General features: G+C 44.8%; 1 protein-coding gene across 3 annotated transcripts in view; it reads right to left on the bottom strand.

Moving 5' to 3' along the window:
• Positions 1 to 21010, bottom strand: part of PORCN (porcupine O-acyltransferase) — a 425271-nt gene that overhangs the window by 116142 nt on the left and 288119 nt on the right. For all 3 annotated transcript variants that reach the window (XM_069647550.1, XM_069647549.1, XM_069647551.1), the window contains one exon: positions 12641 to 12741. In XM_069647550.1, coding sequence (XP_069503651.1) covers positions 12641 to 12741 — 101 coding nt within the window. The remainder of the gene's footprint in view (positions 1 to 12640; positions 12742 to 21010) is intronic.

The raw sequence follows: 21010 nt of genomic DNA, 5'->3' as shown, positions 1-21010 counted from the left end.
AAGATATTGTGTGCTGGGCCTAGGAATTTACACAGACTAGTAAAGTCAATTTAACCTTACATTCTCTGGGAAACAGTAGTTTATCCCAGAGAAGGTATTTAAACCTTTGGGAAGTCTAAAAGACATGCCTGTGTCACTGCACTGAGGGTGCTGTGTAACACACATGAAAAGATGCCTATGGAGTTATCTTAATACGCCATAATGAAAGAACATGAGTAAAACACACAAATACATGACAGTGGGAAAAAAGGCTCACTCTTTCCAGGTAAAAAAATCAAGTCCTCAAAATCCAGCAATGTTGCTGGGAGTCTCTAAGGTGAAGGGAATTAGCACATTTTTGAGAATTCTCCCCAACACTGGCCACAGTGGCGCAAGGCACAACAACGGCCCTGGAAAAACTACAGGCGCTGTTTGGCATCCGCCATGAGCTCACAGTCTCGGAAGGAGGCATTGTACTGAAAGGACACAGACTAGCTCTACCCGAGTCACTGGAAGCAAGGGCCCTAAAGCTAGCGCATGGAGGTCATCAAGGCATTGAGAAGACCCAAAATCGTACCTGAAATAAGGATGTGGATGCCACGGATGCAACCCTGCGTGACCGAATTAGTGGAAACGTGCTCTGCATGCTAGTCCGCAAGGAGGCTAACCACCCCTGAACCCATCACCAGCGTGCCCCGAAGCCACAAAAGGTGGGGGTCTGTGAGCATGTACTTTTGTACCATCACCCGAGAGGGGTACCTCCTCGTCCTAGGCAACTAGTTTAGCAGATACCCAGAGGTGTAGCCTGTTCAATCCACAAACGCAGAATCGGTCATCACCGACCTCGAGAAAGTATTCGCTGTACACTGAATACCCAGGAAGCCGAAGAGCGACAATGGGCCACCATTTACAAGCCAAGAACTCAAGCAATTCCACACCAGTTTGTGCGTCAAACATAGAAAGATCACACCCTGCTGGCCGCAAGCAAACAGGGACGCAGAACGGTTTATGGGATCCCTAAACGCCGCCATACGGATCGCCAAAGATCACCACCAACTGTGGCTGCCAACCATGTATAGGTTCCTACGAACACACCGACAAACCCTGCACACATCCACAGGGGTAAGCCCAGCAGCCCTTCAATTCGGAACGCCAATACAAGCCGAATTACCACTACACCCGAGCTGGATAAACCCTGACCCAGACATACCCCTCACAGAAGAAAGACGAGCCAGACAGAAGGAATGAGAAAGCCAAGGCCGCCATGCGCAGCACCGAGAACTACAGCCTGGGGGTACCATACTGGTGAAAAACAGGGCACTCCAAAAGAAGATAACACTAACATATGAATCACGCCCCTCGACAGTACAGGGTGCCAACCACATTATGGTAACAGCCGCCCGAGCGGCAGGGACGCGAAACATATCCCATTTTCGAAAGGTCCCAGCGACACTGTGGAAGAAGCAAGCGGATGCAGAGGCCGCATGCAGAGATTCCCCAACTGACCATGAAGTGCCAGCGGAGACGAACGAGGGTGCATCCCTGCAAACATATCCCATGCCGGCCCAAGGGCCTGACCCTGCAGCCATAAGTCCCTACGAGGCCGAGCCACCTGAGAGAGCACACTCCCGGTACCAGCTTCGAGAGAGGCCACAACCATCATCCCGGCTGTAAGGCTATGTGCTCCAAGGAATATACCATTGAAAGACAGTGACTGCTAAGAGACAGTAAGAGACACTCTTACACAAGGTTATGTTGATTCAGCATTCTAAGTTTGGGAGGAATGTGGTGTAGCCAAGCTGGGCCCGATCACGTGGGCAAGGGGGACCCGAGCCACGTGACCGGGGCGCAATAAAGGATAGCCCGGAAGAAGTTATTCCCAGTGTGAGCATAACGAATCACGCGTATTTCTTGCTCCCAGTGTGCAAGGCCTGAGTGAGGCACGTGAATGCTCCCCGACCTCTTACAACACTGCAGAGGTCGGGAAAGACAACACCCACTTACCTAGCTGGAGGGAACTGGACCATCAGTGCAAGGAGGATGATTCTGCGCGGGGTGCTGTCCAATTTATCGGAGGCCAGCCTGACCTGGGGAGTGGAGAGTGGCGGCGCAGGAGCTCCACACGTACCGCTAGAGCTAAATGGGCCAGGAGGCACCCGGTGGATCAGAGGCAGTAGCGGCAGCACGCCTGCATATCATCCCAGCCTCACATCATCTTTACTCGGTCTGATGACCAAGGCTACCGGAACATGGGATATCACAGGCTGGCTGCTCAGGGGGTCAATCTGGAGAACTACTGCGTGCAGCCCATCTGCTCTCCATCCAGAAGCCAGTTCATGACTGGGAAGTAAGTGCATTTAATGTTTAAATCAAAAGTTATTTCCACGTAATCAACTCCATAAAACCAACATACAGAACCAAGGACATCAGCAGTTTTCAGTTGTGCTTTACTGATATAGCACAGATCGTTGGATGGATGGATGGATGGATGTGACATGACAATGTTTACTGGGCAACTATGATAAAGAAAGCAAAAGTGTTCTTGCGTGTCTAGACTGGCCTACACTGGAGCCAGGTTGAAAATGTATGGCATTGCATTTTAATGGCAAAGCCAACAGGAGTAGGTTATGTGGGGCTACTGGCCGAGCCAGTTTGGATATGTTTGCTTATAGTAACATTACTGGCATTAAAGCCAACATGAGTATGTTCCGATATGGGAACACAGCACATATTCATGCAGCCACCATGGACCACACACAACTGCTAATGAGGAATGTGGGCTTGTGACAGGCCTTAGCTCATTATGTTGGCTAAGTCTCATGTGGTCTGGATCCAAAGGGGAGGAAACAAATGAGGCTCTCTTGCTGCATTCCTTGCCACACTCAACTGTAATAAATGAAAATGCTTCAGAAAACTTACAACACCTGTAAAATATATATAACCTGCTACAATCTGTTTATTTTTTTGCATATCCCGACGGGATTGTTAGGACGAATTCTCATTTCTGTGCCAATTCCCCTTCAACCTTAGAAACACCCAGCTGTTTTGCTGGACTTTAGGACTTTTTAATTTTTACCCTGTAGTGAGGGAGCCCTTTTTCGCACACTCTCTCGTGTTCTGATCAGATATGGATTATGTGTTTCCTTTGTTTTTCGAGTCTGACAAACTCCATAGGCATCTACTTTTTGTATGGTGACCCACGGCACCTTCAGTGCAGTGTCACAGAAAATCCTTTAGATTTCTCATAAGGTTTAAATCCCTTTTCTTGTGTGAACTACTCCTCCCAAGAATAGTAAAGTGAAATTGACTTTACTTACCTTTTCCCTTTGTAGGTCCAGCACACACCATTTTATGTGGAGTGCTGAGCGGATACCTAGTAGCCCCTTATCCCACATTCTCCTGTAACATTGTTTATGTTACCCTCACTACTTTAAATGGCTGGTGGCAGTGGTTTAAATGTTCCTACCATTGTGCTTTTCTACCCCAGGCTGAATCCTCAGTTGCAGTATAGCACCTGTAGGTGACCATTTTGTCAAAATGGCCCTGTCTTCTTTTTTTGCCATTTTCTGTTTGTGAGGTCTTTCTTGGGTTTACTCTGCGCACCAAGCCAGGTTTGAGCCCTTTGTTCATTTTGCCTTTGGCAGGCTCCAGCTCTGAAACCCACCTCTAGCTCCAGTGTGTCTGGAAGGGCAGGAAGTGAGGGAAGATCCCGAAACTCCCCTGTGCTTTGTCTCTAGGGTTGCCTGAATGCACCCAGCCCTGATGCTGTTTGAGAGACAGCCTAGGCTGTGCATGAATGGGAGAAACCTGCTTAAAAGGCGAGGGTTTTGAAACTAGAGGCAGAGTCGACCACTGGGAAGAACACCCAACGAAGAAACTGAACGAAGCATGCTGCATCCTTGAATTGTCTGGTGAAGCCCTGCTGCTGTGCCTGAACTATTATTCCTGATCGACAAGAGAAGCTCCGGAAGGGACAACTTCTTCCCTTGGGTTAGTGGGAACAACTAACCCTGAGAAACTCCACTGGACCATCTTCCCCGACTGGCTGTACTTCTTTGCTGCTGCTGCAGGAACCGAGTGCCAGGGGTTGAGAAATCTGTAGTCCAGTGCAACGTCTGCAATCCGGCCAGAAGCTCTGGGAGTCTCCCAAGGACCCTCCAGAAGCAGGACGACCAGAGCTCAAGTCCCCACACCAGAGTGCAGGACTCAAGGAGTGAAGGAAGCCCAATCGGTATCCAAGATCCACGGTGAAACCGCGAAGTGCCGCTCATCTGAAGAGAGCCCGTAGCTGCCGCCGATCTCCAAATTGCTGGGACAGGAGTCCTCCAGATGGCCTCCCTCTTGTCCCCATGACTGAGGCTCAGGAACCCAGTCTCTGCATTGCTGCAACAGGGCAGAAGACATCTGGGCCACTCTTCTTCAGACCAGAGGTACTGCTCAGACTTGGGGTACTTCCTTCAGTGTCTTTAGCTTTGCTCTTCTCAGTTGAGACTTGCTGTAGCTACTTTTGTCAGATGATTTCAGCTCTGCTTTCCACAAGTTCAAGAGCTTGTGACCCTACAGTGATTTTCTACAAAAACTCTAACTTTGTGCAAGACTTTTATTAACTACGAAGTGCCTCAGCTCCATACACTGTGCTCCAATTAACTTTGGCTGTCCTGGCTCCCTGCAGACTCTTCTAGTACATTGACTGATATTTTCTGTCCCTCAGAGGTGATAACCTGTGTTTAGACTGTTATTGCTGGGAAAGGATTTGTCTAAACTTCATTGGAAGATTTAAATATACTCACATGCCCCGAGAACCTGTTTAACCTTTTTCCTTCCTTTAATCTTTCCTTTCTGCAACCTCAGAATCTGCAAAGGGTACTAGTGATATATAAATGCCATTACTGTCCTTGTGAATGAAGTTTTCTGGGTGTAGGAAGTGTATAAAAAGCCCCTCTAAAGAGCATCTACTAAACTTATGCTGATTCTGGAAAAGTATTTTAAAGTATATTTGATTCTTACATATTGTCATGATCTCTGCTTCCAAAAGGTCAGGGTTTTCCCAACTCCCTTGGAAGCAGATCCATAACCCAGGTTCCGAGTGCTAACCAGTCCCAATTGGGACCTTTTGGACCCAGTCCTGGCGCCAGTGGCACCAGGCTCATAAATATGCCCAGTCCCAGCGCTGGAAGCGCCGGGCTCATAATGCTTGGGTGGACTTACCTGCAGCAGACCATGCTGCTTACTTGCCTGCCAGTTGAGCCTCTGATCCTCTTCTGTTTGGAACTACTTTTCCTGTTGGGTGGGGCAGGAGCCACTCCCTAGATTCAGAACACTGGAACTCTTCTGGAAAGCAGGAACTCTTTTCTTACCTAGGCGTGGCTGTGGAAGGAGAGACCTAAGCACTACAGGAGGCTATTTAAACCACACCCGATGGATGAATCTTGCTTTGCGTTATTCTGCATCCTCTGCAGCAGAACGCTCATCGTGTCTTCTGCATCTGATCCTGGGCCTAAGGAAAAAGGCTTACCATCCTGAATCCAGTCTTCAGCAACACCTATAAAGACAAGAAAGAACAGGTTAGCATTACGGTCTTCAGTGACAGCTCTTCACTTACCTGGTCCAACGACTCGCGCTGCATTCCGGCATCTCAAAGACAAAGGCTTACCTACTCTTCGTGCGCTCCGGAGGTCTTCACACTGCATTCCGGCATCTGAAAGACAAAAGCTTACCAACTCTTCGCACGCTCCGGAGGCCTTCGGCGCTGCATCCCGCATCTGAAAGACAAAACAAGGTGCGTTTAAAGACATTGGGGAACTTTAATACTCACGTGCCATTACTCCTTTCCACATCTAACCCAGTGGGTATTCCGGCACCCTGCAGCCGCTCCGAACTTGTACCTGCAAAATAAAAAGACAGTTAGAGCGCATCTTGAAGCAGGCAACAAGCGCTTACTTACGTGCTTCCAGGCGCTTCTATTCATCACACGGGCTCCATCTTCAACTCACTTCAGCCCGTCATCCGCCATCGCCGGAACCCTGCAAAACAAGAAACATCATTACTAAAGACTTTAAAGACATTAGAATTACTCGAAACTTACCGTTCGTGCAGTAAACGACGGACAGCAGTCCTCTGAAGTCAAGAGGCCTGCTCCCCTTATCCAGTGAAGAAACTGGTTACAGCACCCTGCCCCGAGGCAGATGGAGAGCACGGCGTTCACTTACCTAAGGTGAGAGCGTTAACCTTTGGGGTTCTACAGGAGAAGAGAAAGGGAAGAAGAGAGAGAGACATTCAATAACCCAGTTCCTTAATCCCATATTTTCTATCTGCAGACATCTTACCCTTCGAGTCAGACATACAGTGCACAGAGGTCCAGCCCAAAGAGCCAGCCGTGTTACACATCACCTTTGAAGATACGGTATACGCCCAGTCAAGACCGGCGCCTCTACGGGAATCAGGTGAGCGTTACACATATATTGCTCTTTTTAAAGAATGCTTATTTAAAAACTGAAGTTAAATAAACAAATATTTATAACTAAAACCTTGATTATAAGTAACTTGGCTACTGGTATTTGTGAATTTCATTGCTACAGCTTTACAGCTCACATTAACCCCTCTTGAGATAAGCTTGGCTGCTCAGTCACGCTACCAACTTGTGTAGTTCAGGCCTATACCAAAAGTTGGGTTACCCAATACCAAGAGGACAAGTGTTGTGATGTCTCAAACAGTGTTACTACATAAATTCTTGCCTAACAGGGACAACTGTAGATTTGCTTGTTTCTGGTTAAGTTTCGAAGGGTTGAATTTGTTGACACACCTTTCATGTAACAGCCACATGTATCTTCTTATCATTGCATGGCATCATTTGACCTTGGACGTCTGCTTACATTCAGTTTTTTTGGAAATATGGGCGTATACACACTGATATCAACACTACATATGGTGATACATTGTTGTATTAAATGTGCATCATATTCCAGTGATATCATAACCATATTTTTCTTAGTGTACTGAGGAACAATGCTATGTGATGCCACTTCCTGTTTTGTCAAGGGGTGAAATGGCATGTGCCATCAATTCCTTTGAGGTCCCTTGGGGGTGGGTTCAAATTATATCACTTCCTGGGATAGAGGTTAAGGGTCATATGATGTCACTTCTGCTACCCCTGGCATTTTGGTGAAATGATGTCCCTGAGCTCTAGTGTGAATTAATGGGTTCCAGCATATAAAGGCTAGGATTTTGGGACCACAGGGAGAGTCGACAAGGAATCCGAAGCAGAGATCTTCCAGGACCGCAGAAGCACCGGCGAGGCCCTGCAGCTGTGCTGACCCAGTTTTCAAATCGACATGGAAGACCCGCCAAGGAAGACTTCCTCCTTTAGGCTGGTGGGACCAACTCGCCTCAAGACCTTATTCATTTTGGGTCATCCCTGACGTCTTGCCACTTTCCCAGGCCGCAGAACACCAATACCATGGGTACCTGGACCATTAACGAGTGCATCATCTTCCGAAGATCATATCCGGCTGATCCGTGTGGACCTCCCGAGGCAGGAATTCTTCACCAGAAGACCCCTCACCAGAGTTCAGGACCGAGTAATCGAAGAGAACCCAACCAGCAATATTAGTTTCTTCTTGGCACCGAGACCAAAAATCACAAAGAGCTGCTGAAGTGAGCTGAATCCATTGCTCCGGACCCCTTTTGCCGAGTGCTGCAACAGAGGCCTGCCAGAGGTTCCCCCCTTTCAGCACCACGACCAAGGAGCAGGAATCGGGGTCTGCAATGTTGCACCTAGGAGGAAGCGAATTACAATTTCTTCTTAAGTTTTAAAGTATTGTGGGGCTTGGGGTGTATTTACCTTGAAAGTTGACCTCAACTCCACTCTACAGCCCTTATCAGGAAGGCTCCTCTTGAGCTCCTGTGTTTTCTTCATGAACCACTGACTAATTAACTTTTCCTCTGAAGATCCTCATCAGAACTGGAACTGTGCATTTGACTTTGGCTGGGCTGGCTTCCCAAAGGTCCATCTTCTTGAACCTGCTGGCTTTGGCAATGCTGGGTCCTCCATAGGTTTTAATTGTGAACACTTTTATTGCTAAGAAACGGACTGCATATACCCCTCTGAGAGAGAGTACTTATTAACAGTTGCTAGCCGTGTTCTGTCTAACGTTTACTTCCCTCCATACTCAATTTTGCAAAAGTGATACATATGATGATGATGAATTTATAAAGCGCTCGTTCGCCAAAGGCATCTTGGCACTGAAATAGAGGCTACCACCAATAATAACATTTTTAAAAACCGGGACACTTTATTGAAAGAGGTGGGTCATCAGCTGCTTCCAGAAGAGCAGATGATCCAGAGATCCCCGAAGGGAAAGTGGCAGTGCGTTCCATAGGTCAGCAGCAGCCATTAAAAAGTCTGCCCTCCAACCAGAGCGAGGTGTACCCTTGGAACCAGAATTTCGGAGGTCAAAGACCTTAAGGGCCGATTGGGGACATAGGGACAGAATTGATCCCTTAGATACTCCGGGTCAGAAGCATAAAGGGTCCTGTGTACAATACACATAACAGCATATAAGTGCAGTTATTGATCTTAACTAACGTCACACTGTGTGCTGGATGTGTAAAGCATAAAAAAGTTACTCACCTGCATTACTGTTCCTTTTATAATTGGATTCAATGTCTAACTGAATGTTAATTAGAAATGTATTAATAAATAAACACATTTCTAATTGAATGTTAGTTTTTAGATTTCCTTGTGTGCCTGGTGTATATATAAATATATTTTAATATAACTAAGTGAGTGTTTACTTGGGTCTGTGTATGAACGGATTTCTTTGTACTGCTCTTCAGCTCACATCCCTCCTAAAATAAGCCTTTTTGCTCAGCCTCTTGTGTAGTGCAGGCCTATATTAAGAGTTGGGTCCCTAATACCAAGAGATAAGTTTTATGAAGTCCCACACCAGTTGGACTTTAGAATAGCTTTCCTAACAGTACCCGCCTCTGGGAAGTCCAGTCCATGTCCACAGGCCTGTCCATTGTCCCTCAGTCCACCATGGTGAGGAACGTGGTACAGTCCAGTAAACCCGTTAGTAAGCACACATTAAATAAAAGCTGTTAAACTTGAGTCTTGATATATATATTTATTATGAACCCACACCCTACTCTAACAGGGCCCCTTTTGGGCTAGGGGTTACATTCATCAAAGGGCTGACCTAAGCCAGCCCACCAAGACCACTCCAGACAAGCACAAATATGTGCAATAATATGACCATACTGAGTAGGAAGAAAAGGTATAAGCAATATACTCTGATGGGGTATGAGATTGGGATAACAAAAAGCTATATCACTAAAACTTACAACCCGGGTTTGGTACGCTTTATCCCAATGCTTCAGTTTAATGTATTACATTGTTATGAATTTGTGGGGAGCTGGAAAGCAGTCATGTACCAGGATAGACTGTCGGCTATGCAAGAAGGAGGTAGAAACTATTAGACATCTACTGACAAATTGTATAAACGGTCAAGAATTCTATAGTAAAGGTTATAGAGATCTGGTGAGTGATCGAAGAATGGTACCTTTGGTCTGCCCCAGATCCTGAAGCATCACCTCTCCATAACCTACAAAATAGTGTCATATAGTTAACTAGGTTGTTCTTTGCAGTAGACATGCCTTTTTATAAGGGGGTGTGTGAGAAATGCTTCCCTCTTAAAACATTAAGAATCGTAAGGTTAGAAGAACTGAGTTAGGAGGTCGCCGGCCCTCCTTGCCAGTTCATTCTACAGACAGTTTTAATATGTATATATTTTACATTTTAGATGTAATGTTATAAGATTGGGTGAATTGGGCACATGCTTTATAATGGTAATTATGGTGTTGTGTTGTAAAATGTTTTGCTTTCAATGGATTAGTAACTTACTTTTCTTTTGTAAAGTTAAATAATGTTCATATTGTTTTTTATAATGTCATATTTGTTATATGTCAAGTGTATAAGGTTTTGATTAAGCAATTTGCACTATAAATAAAAAATAAATAAATGGTTTTGGCACCCAGCCATTCAGGTTGGCCCTAAAGCACACAGTCACTCCCACAGAGGACAGACTGATGTAGACTGGCTTAAAGTCCTCTTGACTTCCCATTGTACACTGGTTTAAACCAGAGCAAAGGGTACAAAAACAAAAATGTCGAGAAGCAGAGCTTTACATTTCTTTTTATTTATTTTTAAACACAGTTTAGTACCGTAATGGCTACCATGTAGGTGCACCAGGCCCCTCACCCAGTAATTACATGCCTGGCATAGTCAAAACTAAATCACAGCAGCTGCCAGCCTAACGCACAACACACATTTAAAGTGAGAGAATCACCCAGGTACCAAAATGGGGTCCTGAAAAGGAACCCCGGCCTCAGTAGTCACATGTGCTACTAAAGGCAGCATGCCATAAGGGGGATGCAGTAGCAAGGAGACCACAGTAGGCGCTCTAGCCACAATAAAACTGAGAAGATAGCCAAATGTTTAAGGGACACAGAATCCCAAAATTTAATCCTGCCCCAAGAGGGATTCTGGAGGACTATTGCTTGGAGTACCACTGGCTGTGCCATACTACACAAGGCAAAGCTCTGCTCTTCACTCGATATGGACGTCCTGCAACAGTGTCTGTCTCCCTTGAACTGGTGGACTGAACCATTTCCAAGCCCTGCATGGACGAAGTTAGACGGCATGGAGCCCTGAGGAGGAATCTTCCAGTTTTTGGAGAGCATCCGAAGAGGGTCACTTGGAGAGCATCCGAAGAGGGTCACTTGGAGAGCATCCGAAGAGGGTCACTTGGAGAGCATCCGAAGAGGGTCACTTGGAGAGCATCCGAAGAGGGTCACTTCTACAGTTGCTCGGAACTTGTGTAACTTTGTGGTGTGAACTGTGCAATGCATCCTCCATGTGGGCCACAGAACTTGCTGCTCTCTTGATGCTATTCTATACCAAGAAGGGGAGTCCTAGTGGAAAGTCTGTCCAGCTGTAATTTTACCTTTTGCCTGAAGACCCTGTGCAGTCACTTACATTTCTCATTGTACCTATTGTGTCCTGGGAGCACTCTAATAATATTGGAGTCATTGCAGAAGTCCTTCAACTTCAGCCAAGTTCATCTTGATGGTCATCCAATTGATTAGGTTGCCAACCGAGACCAGAACTGGAGAATTGCTGCACCAGTCTGTCATAGTTGTCATCTGAAGTGCACTCTGCTCCCCTGACCTTTGGACCTACAACACCAGAATCAACGGACCGGACTTACTTAGGGTGGGTTGTCTTGATCAGGTTGGAGTTGTTCGGTTGCTTACCTGTTTTGACACTTCCCTTTTCATTCAAATGAAAAAAGTCCTACCTGCAGCTTCCTGAACCTTTCTTTCGGGGCTCAATCCGAAGGATGGGCTCTCGGTCTACAGCCCCTCTACACAACTGATATGTAGCTGCCCATCCCCACAAGGGAAACCAGATGTAATCCGAAATGTGTATACTGCCACTAGTGCGATCGACTTCACCAAGTACCAGTGCTTCCTACGGGAGGATTGTGAGCAACATTTTTAGCAACTACCTTCAAGTAGACAAATCTTGTTTGCTTTGAACATTGGTGAACTCTTACAGCATTATTGAAATTATGTGCATTCTAAAGTATCGTGTGTTCCAATTTCGACACCATACTGTGATTGCACCAAGTTGTTTCAGTAAGTTTAAATTAATCAACATGCACTGGTAGATAAGTGTCTTGCACTTACCCGTGTGGACAATTATTGCTTGACAAGTATATATTACTTTTATTTTACACGAAACCCCCGATCTCTTAAGTCTAACCTTTAAGACTCGAAGCCAGGTTACCAAGCGAGTTTGATTAGAATAGTGTGTGAAACATTTGCAGATCCACCGAGGTTGGCTTTCCAGAAGCCTAGCCCAGTTACACCAGCAGTGGTTTAAAAAAAAAAAAGTAACATCAGATTGAAAATGGTTAAGAAAACTGGGACTTTCCACAGTCTTAACAGCAGTGTTTACTGTGACCCACATTATTTGAACAGTATGTTGGGACCAAACTCAAAGTGCCCACTTTCATAGTTTAGATATCCCAACAAGCCGCTGTACCGAACAACAGCCCGTCAGGGAACACCTCATGTGCAGTTACTGGGCATGCACTGCCAGACCAGGAAGAGGCAAAAGCTGGTGGCCGGAGAGGTAAGAAGGGAGTTTGGGGCAGAGGGGGTATGTGAGTTTGTACGTATGTGTGCATGCATTTGTGGGATGTGTGTTAATGTTTTCGGGAATGGTAGGGGTCGGGTGGGGGTCTCCCACTGAAGAAGCAACAGGCTGTGTGTGAAGAAGGGCGGGAGAAGGAACAGGGGATGCACAGGGCATGGGAGTGAAGAGGGAAGGGGTGATCACAGGGCAATGATGGTACCCTGCAGCGTAGAAACCAGTCCCGGGGAACCGGGCTTCGGTGTAAGCGGCCTGCAGGGAATCATGACAGAACCACAAAATCTGGGTGACAGGCCTTCAGGCCAACAGAGCACACAAAGGTGTAGTTGACTTTCAGACAATTATAATCTGGACAGTGGTAACATCTTCATACATAAAGTGTTGTACGCAGGCCAGACAACAGCTGGACAAGCAAAACCAAGTAGGGAAGAAATGGTGTCTTACAGGAGTGAAGCCAACGGGACATAGGCTGATTCCAACTCGTCACCACCTCCACCATCGATCGAGGAAACTCCACATTCAGGGGGCGAGATACTGTCAGGTCCCTGTAGGAGAGAGGGAAGAGCAATAAAAGATGGCGGAATATTAGGCACTTTGTACAAGCCTAAAACCAGTTGGACTGGGCACTCTTTAAGAGCATTAATTTCAGTCATTATTACTCTTAAACACAGTGTACAACTACATGAGTAAATGGCAGAGAGGTAATGTGCATAGGAGCGGACTGATGCTTCTTACTTTTAGCTAATGCCCGTTATCTTCATGTTTTCTGTGGTGTGTGTCTTGTGAGCGCCATGAGGCCTTCGGGCGTGCTGCCGCAATATAAAAACTCTATAGAATATGAAGAGAACAAATCACAGACCTCTTCATGTGTAAATGTGGGAACACTTTTTAGCATTGCCTAACACCTAAATGGACTCATTGCCTTCAAAAGACTAGTAAGCCACAGCACCTCCAGAGCCCTTGGAACAATGATGCAGTGTTAGGCAAGATTTGGAGCAGTACCCTTTGGGTGCACTACAACCTTGACCTCCTGGCAATAGGAACCCAACCTTTGGTATAAGTCTGTACTACACAGGGTGGTAGTGTGGCTGAGCAACCAGGCTGATCTCAAGAGGGGTCAATGTGAGAAGTAGGGTGGTTACACAGAGATTCACAGTGACAAGTATCAAAATAAATACTTACACTCAAATTAATAATTGTTTAATCAAGAAACCTTAACAGTCAGTTTGAATAAGCCTTCTTCAGAAGGGGCAATATAATAGTAACACAAAAATACACACTCCAGAATACACACTCTTAATTTCTCTAAATCAGCAAATACCCATTTGGGATGGCACACCAACACTTCCCACACCCTCGGGTGACTTAAATAGCTAGGACACTGTGAAGATTAATAGATCACTGGTACGTAAATTTAGAGCAATACTGAGATGAGTGTTCAAGTAAAGAGGTTTCAGAATAAAACAAGAGCTCACACAAATATTCTGAAGCAGGTAAGTACTTTTGAACCCCCCAATGCAAAGTAAATTAACCCTTTCCTGGAGGGAAGGTAAGACAAGCAGAGGAGCGAGGAGTCATTCAGTGAGCCAGGCTAGCCAATGTCAATTCGGCAAAAGTCAAGGTGAGCTTGTGGGATGTCTTGACCCACTTTTGCTCTGCCATGCGGCATCCCTGTGTTCTGATGGTGCCAGAAATATCAAAATGGCCGCAAAACCCTTTTGCGTGCCAAAACCTTTGAAAATCGCGCTTTGCAACACGAAAAAGATGGCTGCCAAATCTACCATGCATATCGTCAGTGGAGGAACAGAGATCTCACTCCTGAAACATGTCACTGGGCTTCACAACAAGTAAAAATGGAGCACAAAGGGAAAAACAGTGCTTTGCTGAAAAATCCAAAATCTTGCTTTTAAATCCTTTTTCTAGGTTGCTGAAACTGCAGAATGCCGGTACAAAACACCCTCAAACAGCCAATATTCTTGGTGGGTGTTACAATTAATTTAGTTCAAGAAATCATTGGGAACTTACAATGTCCTGAAAAGCTGAATTGGTCAAAGAAACATCCACAGCCAAACTGCCTGCCTGTGGAATCTGTCAAAATCTGGGCGCAGTACCCTCGGCCGCCTGAATGACAGCTGTCAGAAGTCTGCATGATAGAATTTAAACTTGTACAACTGAAATCAAATGGTTGAAAACTAAGTGACCTGTTATTGAGAGTAACCTAGGTTGTAACTGTTTGGGCCCATGGTGTAGAATCTGGAATAAGTGTTCTAGCTGCAAGTTTGAAATCACAAGTTTATTTTAAAGCAAGAAAAAAAATGCAACAGAATAACACTGGAATTTAAGCCAGCCTAAAAGCAACAAACCAGTATACAAGCTTCCCCCACAGAGGCCAGGCCTCTCCGTTCTGCTTCCTTCCACCAAGAAATCACACCTATGTGATGATTTTAGGGTGGGAGGAGAATTTGGGCTGCTGTGGGAAGGAGACAAACGGACATCCTCTGGCTACAGGAACCGTCAAGTGTGAAGAGTCGTAAAATGCCCTCTGCCCAGTAGAAACAGGGAGGAGACACCTTCTTAACTGCAGGGAGACAGAAGGAGGCGGAGACAAACGGCCATCTGTGGCTGGACATTCACAAAGAACATTTTGTTTAAATACATATAACTTACTATGTAAAATTGTGAAAATTATAGAAATAACAGCATTGTTAATGTGATTTCTGGATGCACGGGTGAAGAGGTGCCAGAACTCTGTGGCATGTTCTGGGAAGAAACGGGGGAACATGAGATATCCAATATACAAAAAGGGGGAATCCAAATGGTACTACTCGAGTAGTATATCTACCTTTTATCGGGGAAATGAAACTCAACTAAAAGTAACCAAATAGGGCTTAATGAACCCATTGAGTGGCACAAAATCTAATACTAAAGATCAAGTTGATAGAAGTCGTCCCTTTAGAAAAGATCATCTTCAAATTTAATAACTTTAGTTGCAGTTTTAAATATCCGAAACAAATTTAGAGTATCAAGTATAAATTTAGCATTCACTGGCATCCAGTATCCTTATTCGACAAATGTATATAATTTTTATGAAAGGGGTTAAATTGCTTATATGAAGGCACAATTCATTAGATAGGCGATGCGGACCAGCTTGCTATATTATCTCTTCATTTTTGAGATTAAAGATCTAATAATAATCGTAATGGACGGCACGATTTGCCATTAGTACAGCCAACAACACAAAGGACTAGATGTCTATTTATAACATCCTTCCAATATGGCATCCGCGACTCTACACAGTTGAAAGGAGCCGTTTGCATACGCGCAAGAACCATACTGCGGCAAAACTATTTCCTAGTTATCCGGGAGCCTAGTTAGACCCTTACAGGTAAGAACTTGCAACTTTTAAAGCATAGCTCTACGTAGCTACATCGAGTATAAAGCTCATAGATTGCTACTAAAGGGTTAACGCCCCTTTCTGTGGAGCTGTGCCACTTAGGTAAAAAAATAGACTAACACGTTAGTAATACGGTCTGATGCGTTTTTATACCCCATAGATCAGATATTTGATCTTGCTACACATCTATACCTAGAGGACTTAGAGAGCCGAGAAATAACTTCCTGCGAAAAGACAAACACGCTGAATTAACAACCTCCAAGACGTAGCCTTATTGACAACATATAAGGTAAGTCTTGTAACGCATAGACAAGAAGCTTTGTAACGCTCACCTGGTATCCACAGGGACGTCACTCAGCCTATTCTGACCTCTCTCGACCTCGAACCCTTCCCTGGGCGCTATTCGACTGGAGACTGGGCCTGAAACACAGGATTGGTAGTGTTTAACTCCCTATTGTCTCTGTGTGCTTGAACCCCTTCTTCCCCGGGGTCCAACCCTTCTCTTTGATCCACAGCTCACCTTGTTTTCTTGGATAGTGTGCTCTCCGTCCTGCCTTCAGCGCAGGGGCGCGTTGATAGATGCGAGTTCGTTGCTGCCTAGTTACTTCACTGTCCGACAGGTAAGTTTAATGAGTCTTTTGAACAGTTCTCCAACTTTGTTCCTTTCCTTCCTTAGATGATGGCCGGTGTCCGGGGATGGCGGCGTGCTGCCGAGATGTGTAGCGCTCAAGGTGAGTGAGAGTGCGATGCGTGATGCACCCCTTTCGTATTTGCATTGAACTGAGTTATTTTTCTGTGTCTTTTAGGTGCCGCAACGTTTTCAGCATGGATGCCGGTTATGAAGAACAAATGCGGTGGGTAAGCGCGGTATGCGGCGCCTCTAGATGTTTACACACTAACCTGGAGTGTCTTTTCCCTCTTGCAGATGGATGAGAAGTTCCGGAGACAGAGTTCCCTCAGAGTGGCTGGGATTCAGGTAAGCGTTTGAAGCTTGTACAGTATTTTAAAATAAGCGAAGATTTGCAGAATACTTACTAATGCCTTTTTTCTGTTCTTTTCCCTTTTCCTTAGGAAGCAGCGTGCCGGGATGGGAATGACACCGCCGAAGATGCCCGCAGAACAGAAGGAGCATTGACTGATGGGCAGAAGCGCCGTAAGGTAATGCTGTTCCTAACCGTGTTCTTGCAGGAGCTGGGCGCAGAAGAAAGATGCAGGCCTACTGGAGACTGATCCGAACACAGTGTCACGCTGAAGGTGCAGAAAACGCAAAACATTTTTCTCAGCCTGGGTGTGGCTTAAATAGTCTCTGGGTATCCCAGGTGCCTCTGGGCTGAACCACACCCAAAAGACTAGACCGCACATGCAGTTCTGGGAACCAAAATATGTGGGGGCATCCATCTTGTCCCCATCAATGCACTACAAGTTCAATCCCCAATGTTATCCTATGGGAGTGAGAGTGATTCTGGTGCCACAAGCGCCAAGTCTGACTCCAAGGGGGACTTTGGAGGGATGGAGAGGCCCTTGAGGGCCATGTAGGTGATCATGGCCTGGCTCCAGCCTGACATCTTGGAGGGCTGGGGACATGAGGGGCAAGAATCATGACAAGCTTTTACCCATTCTGTACAAACGTAACTGACTGAATGTCAGATAACCACAAATGTCACTCATTTATTTTGCCTTCCGTTTCCCCTATAGTTGATCTACAGTGTCAACTAAGCAACCAAAACAAAAGGATCGATTCCATCTTTGCAAATCTAAAAGAGGACTACTAAATTGAAGAATCTTCTACTTCTCCATGGCCCCTTCATATTTGGTAAGCCATGGCTAAATAAAATATATTTTGCCATAGTCATCCACTGAGATGTAGCCCAGTCACACCAATAGCAGTTCATATAAATTATGCAAATTTAATTTGCAGGTCGCATAGGACTCAATTCCGAGTCAATAGCAGACCCAGAGGACCAACTCCTGCTTTACTCAGGATAAGACTCCTTCGGAGTCACTATAAACCACCGGACTAGGTAAGGACTTTCCTTAGTCTAGTTTGATATAAAATAAGATTATATGAATTATTCAAGCAATTTGTTTTTATGCTTAATACCAACAGCTACAGTTTGAACACGAAAAGTTTGATGTTTCACACTGCAAACAAGAACGACGACCGATATCAACCATTGTTTTTACAACAGTCTGTCTTTACTGTACCATTAGAAAATACAGTGACATACCTCCTGAAGAAAGTTCCGTAATAACTATGAGAACTGAAACATGTCGAGTTCCCCCCTTCTAGACAAGAAGTTACTAGACTGACGAACAACATACTGAAAGAAGAGGAGTTTAGATTGGTGTAAGACGACTAATGCCCCCTACAACACTCAAACAATGTATCTAACGTTAAGAAGACACACGTTACCTAACTCTATTTAGGCCCATATGTCACGACTATAGCGTCTGGTTTTTAGACCGTGTTTTAGTCTTTATTATTATTAGCGATAGTGATTGTACTCTCGTTTTTGATCTAATTAAATGTGTTTTTCTATAACTATTGTTAATACATTTCTGAATGTGTATAAATGACAGTATTGATTCAATGAGTATTTTACTGTAAGCTGTTGATATTGGTCAACTACCTCTGCTGTCTTTGAGGAACATGAGATATTACACAATCTATTTTTGATAGAAGCATGAAACTTCATACACTTATGCCATGTTTAATGCGCATATTTGTAGAAATTTGCTCCGAAATTGGACATTGTGTTCCAGACAAAAAGGGCAACATTCTGTAAAAAGCAGACAAGATCTTACAGCGACGGGGATTGGAGGAGTATCTGCTACACAAAATATGTAATCTGTATATATGCCTGTTATAGAGATTGCTCATTTGTAAATATGCATTGTATTAAAAGTAGATTTTGTGTTCAAGAGGCTAGTGGTGGACTCTAGGCCTCGTAAACCCACATCATCATGGTGACAACCTGTTCTCCTCCTATCAAGGAAGAGAGGAGACCCTGACCAATCCCTGGAAAGGGAGCACACTTCGGATAAGCCAGCACACACACCCCTTTATCATAAGCATAAATAGAGACAGCTCAGGACTTAGAAGACACACAGATTCACCCACTAACCGATAGCTGGCGGAGCACCCTGAAGCAGAACCATCCATCTTCCTTGCTCCAGACTCCAGAAACTTGGAAAGCAGAAAGGCCCATCATATAGCTGAACCATTTTCAGCTAGGCCTTAAAATCCCAGAACCAGAACCCAGAAACCTTAGGGGAAAGAGACAGCCAGGCGGTGCTGTACTGCTTCACTGCTGAAAAGAATTATCACCAGAACCAAAAGATCCAATCCAGTTGTGCCGTGCTGTGACCAGAGCAATTGCAGATCAGATCCAGTCCAGTTGTGCCGTGCGGTGTCCAGAGCGCCTTGACGCTGCCAATCCCTGACGGTTTTGTTTGAAACACATATAGTGAGTATCTACAGATAGAACTGTGTCACCAGCCTATGTATCTTGCCTAGTTAATCCCCATCTTAAACCCATCCTCTCTTTCTTTCCGAGCTAGTATTGTTAGAACTATCTTTGCATGGACGTCTCTCATATATGTTCCTAAACCCTAACTTCCTATTGATCGATTAATAAAGTAATTTCCAAACCAAACAGAAAGTAGAGAATCACACATGAACTGTTATGAGCGGCCATGAATGACCTTCCTGTGTGGCATTATACTTTTTGGTAGTCTTTAACCTAGTGCATGAAATCCTTTGTCTCATTTTAAAACTGCATTCTTGTTTTTCATTCTTGCGCCTGTCTCAGTAAAACGACCTCCACTAAAACGTCCATAACTTCTTCAGTTTTTGTACTAGAAACAAAATTTCAACTTCTGCTTGTAGCCAACATCCCCAGCTTTAATTTGCATTCCAAATCCATATAGTTATCCCGGAATCACGATTATCACGCACTGGAACGTTTGCCGTGAATTTCGTTTTAGGGAAATTCTGACACGTGGAAAACAGCTTTTGATTGCTTCCGACCTCAGTTTTAAGATTTCACATTGCTTCTTAGTATTTAATAATTGCTAGTGTTTGTAACTATCTAAAGCGGCTCCCATAAGAATCTAAACAATTTGAGCAATTTAACCCATATTTAGTGTTTTTGCACATTCCATTCTAAGATAACTTTAAAACCATTTTGACAGTTTGCCCATCAATTCTGTTTTTCTCTTGCGTTGCTGGGGGGGAAATTAGGATTGATATATTGTTTGAATTTTGCCATTCCTGAAACCTGTTCTCTCCTCCCATCTCTTTACATTGTTTTATTGAGGGGTTGAGTGGTGTGCAGGGGGAACTAGTAACCACGCTGCTATTGGATCGGAACACATGAAAAATTATTTCTGTGCTGAATTGTTTTGCTCACTGTTACTCCTTGTGATTAAAGAGCTTGCTTAGTGTTACATCACCCCATTGGTGATTATGGTATCCATTAAACATAGTGTGATTAATTTGTAAATACATAAATATTTTAACTTTGCAAACCAGACGGATTCCTGGTTCAGTGTGACCGGGGGGCGTGATACGAGTGTTACATCGTTCAGAATAAAATAACTTTTAGACACAAATAAATAAGGATTTCGGTTGTGCATTACATGCTAGGCGTTGACTTTGGTGAAGTGCCGGATTGAAATCACTTACAAACTCAAGCACTTCTTGCAGTTAAGTAAAAGTCTTGCACAATGTTTTAGAAATCTTGGTAGAAAAAGTAGAATCAAAGTAGGGTCACAAGCTTGTGAAAGGTAGAAGATGCAAGCAACTCTACAGAAGCAACCAAGACAAGTCTCAACTGAGATCAAGCAAGGCTACCACAAGAGGTACGTTCTCTTAGACTGTACAGTACCTTTGGTTAGAAGAAATTCTTCCATCTGGCTTCTGTTCCTGTGTGGCTCTGCTGATCCTTTTGTTCCTGTGCCTCAATCGTAGGGCCAAGAGGGAGGACTTCTGGGGTCTCCTGCAACACAACGGGACGGTCGGCGACAGAAAAGGACCAACTTCTATTCAGCTGCACTTTGCAGTTTCAGCTCCTCGCGTCTCAGCAAATAGCACCATTGCGGTCTGACAGATATCACTCTGGACTTTCCTCGCATCTGGTTTCCAGCACTCTGTTGAGGTGGCTCAGGCTTGGTCAGTCCTGCTTCCTGGGAGTCCAAGGTATCTTCTAGCAGCTCGGGTCAGTCTTAAAAGTGATGTACTTAGTTTGGTTTTCCTCTCCCTAGCACTTCGGTTCCAGCAGCAGCAGAAGTACAGCCAGCTCCAAGAGGATGTCCAAACGAATTCACTTTGGAGTTGATTGGTCCCACCAACTAAAGGGGAGAAGTCGTCCTTGCTGGGCTTCTCTAGCCAAGGCGAATTTGGAGCTTCAGCACAGCAG

This window comes from Ambystoma mexicanum, chromosome 2q, assembly GCF_040938575.1.
Source record: "Ambystoma mexicanum isolate Mex_15411 chromosome 2q, UKY_AmexF1_1, whole genome shotgun sequence".
Classification (NCBI taxonomy): domain Eukaryota; kingdom Metazoa; phylum Chordata; class Amphibia; order Caudata; family Ambystomatidae; genus Ambystoma; species Ambystoma mexicanum.
Note: the sequence above shows the minus strand (reverse complement) of the source record. Positions and strands in the feature narration are given on the sequence as shown.